This window comes from Penaeus monodon, chromosome 39 (genome assembly GCF_015228065.2).
Source record: "Penaeus monodon isolate SGIC_2016 chromosome 39, NSTDA_Pmon_1, whole genome shotgun sequence".
Lineage (NCBI taxonomy): Eukaryota > Metazoa > Arthropoda > Malacostraca > Decapoda > Penaeidae > Penaeus > Penaeus monodon.
The window spans coordinates 25504898-25509897 of record NC_051424.1 but is presented as its reverse complement, the minus strand read 5'-3'; the positions used below and the strand labels follow the sequence as shown (position 1 = coordinate 25509897).

At 31.8% G+C, this 5000-nt stretch overlaps 1 protein-coding gene across 1 annotated transcript in view; it reads right to left on the bottom strand.

The window, feature by feature from the left end:
• The window catches only part of LOC119597520 (ubiquitin carboxyl-terminal hydrolase 31-like), a 100813-nt gene extending 97591 nt beyond the window's left edge, over positions 1-3222 (bottom strand). The window contains exon 1 of the mRNA XM_037947098.1: positions 2888-3222. Within this exon, the coding sequence (XP_037803026.1) occupies positions 2888-3039 (152 nt within the window). The 5' untranslated portion in view covers positions 3040-3222. The remainder of the gene's footprint in view (positions 1-2887) is intronic.
• Between the last annotated feature and the right edge of the window lie 1778 nt (positions 3223-5000).

Sequence of the window (5000 nt, the reverse complement as noted above, 5' to 3'; positions counted from 1 at the left end):
AAAAAAAAAAGGGTTACATCATCTTTAAAAAAATAATAATAATAGTGACAGGAAAAATCATGATCATGGTAACAATAACAATACAATAACAATAACAATAATAAAATAATAATAAGTGATAATCATGGTTATGATAACAATGATAATGATAACAACAAAAACAACAACAATAATAATTATAAGATATAATTAACAATAATTTTAATGTTGATAATAATACTAATTAATAATAATATTAATTGAAAAAAATAAAATAATAGCAGTAGTAGCAATAATAATAATAATAATAATAATGATAATACTAATACTAATACTAATAATAACAATAATAGTAATAGTATTAGTAATAGTAATAATAATAATAATAATAACAATAACAAAGAATAAGAATAACAACAACAACAACAACAATAATAATAATAACAATAATAATAATAACAAAAACAACACTAACAACAACACTAATAATGATGATAAGAATGATAATGAAAATACCAACAATAGTGACAGTCATAACAATGACAGTAGTAATATAAAATCAAATAAAATGACATCAATAACAATCATCATTATCATAACAATAATAAAGATAACAATGACAAATATAACAATAATAATAATGGTGACAGTGCAGATAAAAGAAAAAGAAAAAATTATAATAACAACAACAACAATAAAGATAAATAATAATAATAAATAGTAATAATAGTAATAAATAATAATAAAATAATGATGATGATGATGATAAGAATAATAATAGATAATAAATAATAATAACAATGATAATAATTATAGCAACAATATTAATAACAATAACAATAATAATAATGATAACAACAATAATAACAACAACAATATTATGATGGAATAAATAATAGTAACAACAATAACATCACTAATAATAATATCAATAACTAAAAAATAATAACAAATAAAATTATAATAATGCTAATAATAGTAATAATAATAATGATGATGATGATAATAATGATGATAATAAAATAACATAATAATAATAATAACAATAAAACAATAATAATAGTAATAATGATAATGATGATGATGATATATAATAATAATAATAATAATAATTATAATAAAATAATAATAATAACACTAACAAAAGCAACAACATCACTACTAACACTACTTTTATACCAATAATAATAATAATAATATCACTACTTCTAGAATTATACCACAACTACTATACAACTACTATTATTACTATTACTATACTACTACTATACTCCTGCATAGTAGTATAGTATAGTATAAAATAATAATAATAATAATAATAATAATAATAATAATAATAATCATAATAATAATAATAATCATAATAATAATAATCATAATAATAACAACAACAACAAATCACACACAAACACAGAGACAGATATATTATCACACACACTTACACACACACACACACACACACACACACAGAGCGCATACATCACTGAGAGGTTGTTACTCTATTAAGCAGTTGGTAGTGACATTTTACAAGACACGATAGGTGGTTGTCAGAGCTGGTTGTGGTGGCAATTGATAGGCTAGATGTGCTATTTAATATATGGTGACTTATTAGGTAATTTATCATTAAATAAGACAGTCCATTCTCTCCAACTATTTTACAGCAGTATGAAGCAGACCATGGCTCTCATTCTTGCAGTCCTATTCTATGTTTCCAATATCTTCAGCAATGAATTACTAAGACAATCACATTCATTTGGAAGTTGATTATGAACATCATCTGAATTACAGCAATTATTCTGAATTTTTGTAAAATATATCTTTGATAACAAGAACTGGTAAGTTAAAACTCTCAATAATTAAGAATGAATTTCTCCAATTCAAATTCATGTTTGTGTCCTTAATAATATGACCTGAAATAATTTTTTAAAATCAATCTGGTATAATACTTTCTTGCTTCACTTCCATTCTGACTTGAGCATGCATATATGTACATGCCAATTTAATTATAGCATTTGGGCTATTGATAATATGCATTCTCTGAATCTGTGTCTGTCAATCTCTCTCTTTCTCTCCATATAAATGCACAAACACATACAAATATCTGTATCTACCTATCCATTAACCCACCTACATAGTCATCGAAGAAACATACCTGGGACCTTAACACCTATCTAAGTGTTGAATGAAATCGGTTCTTTACCAAATCGCCGAATACATCAGTCTTTCCTTCAGTCATACACACTATCAGCAAATTAACGCGTGTCTTCCTTTCACAATACACCCCGAGAAATATTAGCAGACACGCCTACTTTTCAGTCTTCTATGATATTACTAGTTTTCCTGCAATGCTTTGATATATTATCTGCCTTTATAACATCCTCTATCTTATTGATGATGCAACATTACATTACTCATTGTTGTTTTAACATTATATCTCAAAACCTCAATAATGTTATCTATTTGTGTATTTGTGATTGTTTATTCACTGGATGCTTGACAGTGATTATGTCAGTACTGAATTTAAGTCTTTCTTTTCTCTTTACACATTATTTCTCTTTTGAGTCTAAACTATATCCATGCCAAATACCCGTTATTTTAAACATAATGAAAATAACAATGTTTGCTCTAAACTTCTTCATCTCTGTAACATTCAAATAAATATATGCCAACATTCATATAAATATATGCCAAGACCACAGGCAATGGATATTAACAGTTCACAAAACACTAATCTAAGTGGAGGAGCTAATGGGGTAAATAAACAGATCATTAAGCAACGACAAATGTATGACTTATGAGATCAAATACTTTCTGACGTCTCTTGACAACAAATGACAGGACACCACAGACACAGCAAATGCCAAGGGACTCAGAAGAGAAGAGAAACTCCCTCCCTTCCCCCGCTCACCTGTCCAAAGTGTGCGCCTTCTGCGTGAGGATGGAGGGGCCTCCTCCTCCTCCTCCTCCCTCGCCTTCGTCGGGAGTTCCTCCTCCTGCGGGAGTGGCGGCCTGCTCTCCTCTCGCCAGCTGAGACGCCGACACCGAGCGTGCCACGGGCATATCTCACCACCCGGAACTCTCTCGCTCACTTCACAGGGCACCATCCACGCGCATCACAAAAAAATAGGCGGAACTACAACACTCTTTGCTTCAACCGCCGCTCACCGTACGCGCCGCAGCAGCAGACCCTTCGCGCGCCTCGACACTGGCGTGGCCCGACGACGACTGTTGTGGGAGGGCATTGTGGGCCGACAGAAGACGATCGCCAAGGGACGCGCGGAATGCGCAGCGGAGGACGGCGGCGGCGGCGGCGGCGGCGGGTCCTCCTCGCCGGTTCAAAAGCACTTTCGGCGGGGTGGGGGATTTCGGGCCAGGCGCTGCCGAACCTGTGCTCTGACTCGTATCACCATTGTGTTGAGATGGTGCTGGTCTTTCTGTATCTTTACACACACACACACACAAATATTATATGTGTGAGAGTATGTATGTATGTGTTTATGTATGTATGGATGTACGTGTGTATGTATGTATGTGTGTATGTATGTATGTATGTATGTATGTATGTATGTGTGTATGTATGTATGGATGTACGTGTGTATGTATGTATGTGTGTATGTATGTATGTATGTATATATATGTATGTATGTATACTTATATATATGGATATAAATGTATAAATTTGTACATATATACATATAGCGGATGATTGTTTTTTTTTGTCATGTATATATATATATATATATATATATTATATATATATGTGTGTGTGTGTGTGTGTGTGTTTGTGTGTGTGTGTGTGTGTGTGTGTGTGTGTGTGTGTGTGTGTGTGTGTGTGTGTGTGTGTGTGTGTGTGTGTGTGTGTGTACTGTGTGTGTGTGTGTGCGTGTGTGTCAGTGTTTATGAGTGTGCATGCATGCGTGCGTGAGCATATGTGCATATATGTGTGCATACATGACGAAGACGTAATACATATATATATATATATATATATATATATATATATATTATATATATATATATATATATATATATATATATATATATATATATATATATATATATATATATATATATATATATATATATATATTACATGTACAGTATATACACACTTATACGTATGCATATGAAGTATTCATTGCCACAAATGTGATAAAAGGTATGAATGAGAAAGAAAATCTTCACAGAGCAAGAGGTGTGTTTGACCGGTTTCGATTACGCCTTCGTCAGAAATACAATCCATGATACCAACAATGGCTAAAGTGCAGGAACTGATGAATTGCCTGCAGAGCCTCATCGAGAATGGTGGGGAAAAGGTGATAAAAAAGAAGACAGGTTAACTTCAGTATTTATTCTTACTCCAAACAAGAGTCATTTTATAATTTTTAAAACAACTGAACAATATCACTAGATCTCACTGCAGCAAAATCATATTGGAGAATGACAAATATTAATGACGAGAGAAACGACAGGATAACAATATGGATTTAGATGGGGATAAGGCACTTGTGATCGAAACACAACCTTGAAAATGATCACTGAAATAATAAAGAAAATATCTAGTCATGGTTCATCCACAATCGAAAAGCATTTGGCATAGTAACCCAAGATACACTGTGGAAAAAAATATGATTGATATGGGTTTTCCTAAACTCAGTATGCAGATTAATAATAAAAAAGGCCAAGGTGTCAGGCAGGATGTATTCTACCCTGACCCTGTTTTAACATCTCTGCAGTACAAATAAAGATAAAATCACTTTATAGCTTTCAAGGTTCCATTGCAACAGAGGGTCGATCCATTACAAATCAACGACATGCTCACGATGTTGTCCTCATTGCCGGATCAATGAATGAAAATTTGCATAAAGGTGAACAAGGCAAATTTTTAAAAGATATTCGCTGACGAAAAAAAAACAGCAAAACCCAATTCTTAAATGGTGTAGAAACTGTTAATGGATTTGGCTATGTGAAAGCAAGTTTTACAGATACATTTGAAGACAAATGAAATCAGAATTAGCATA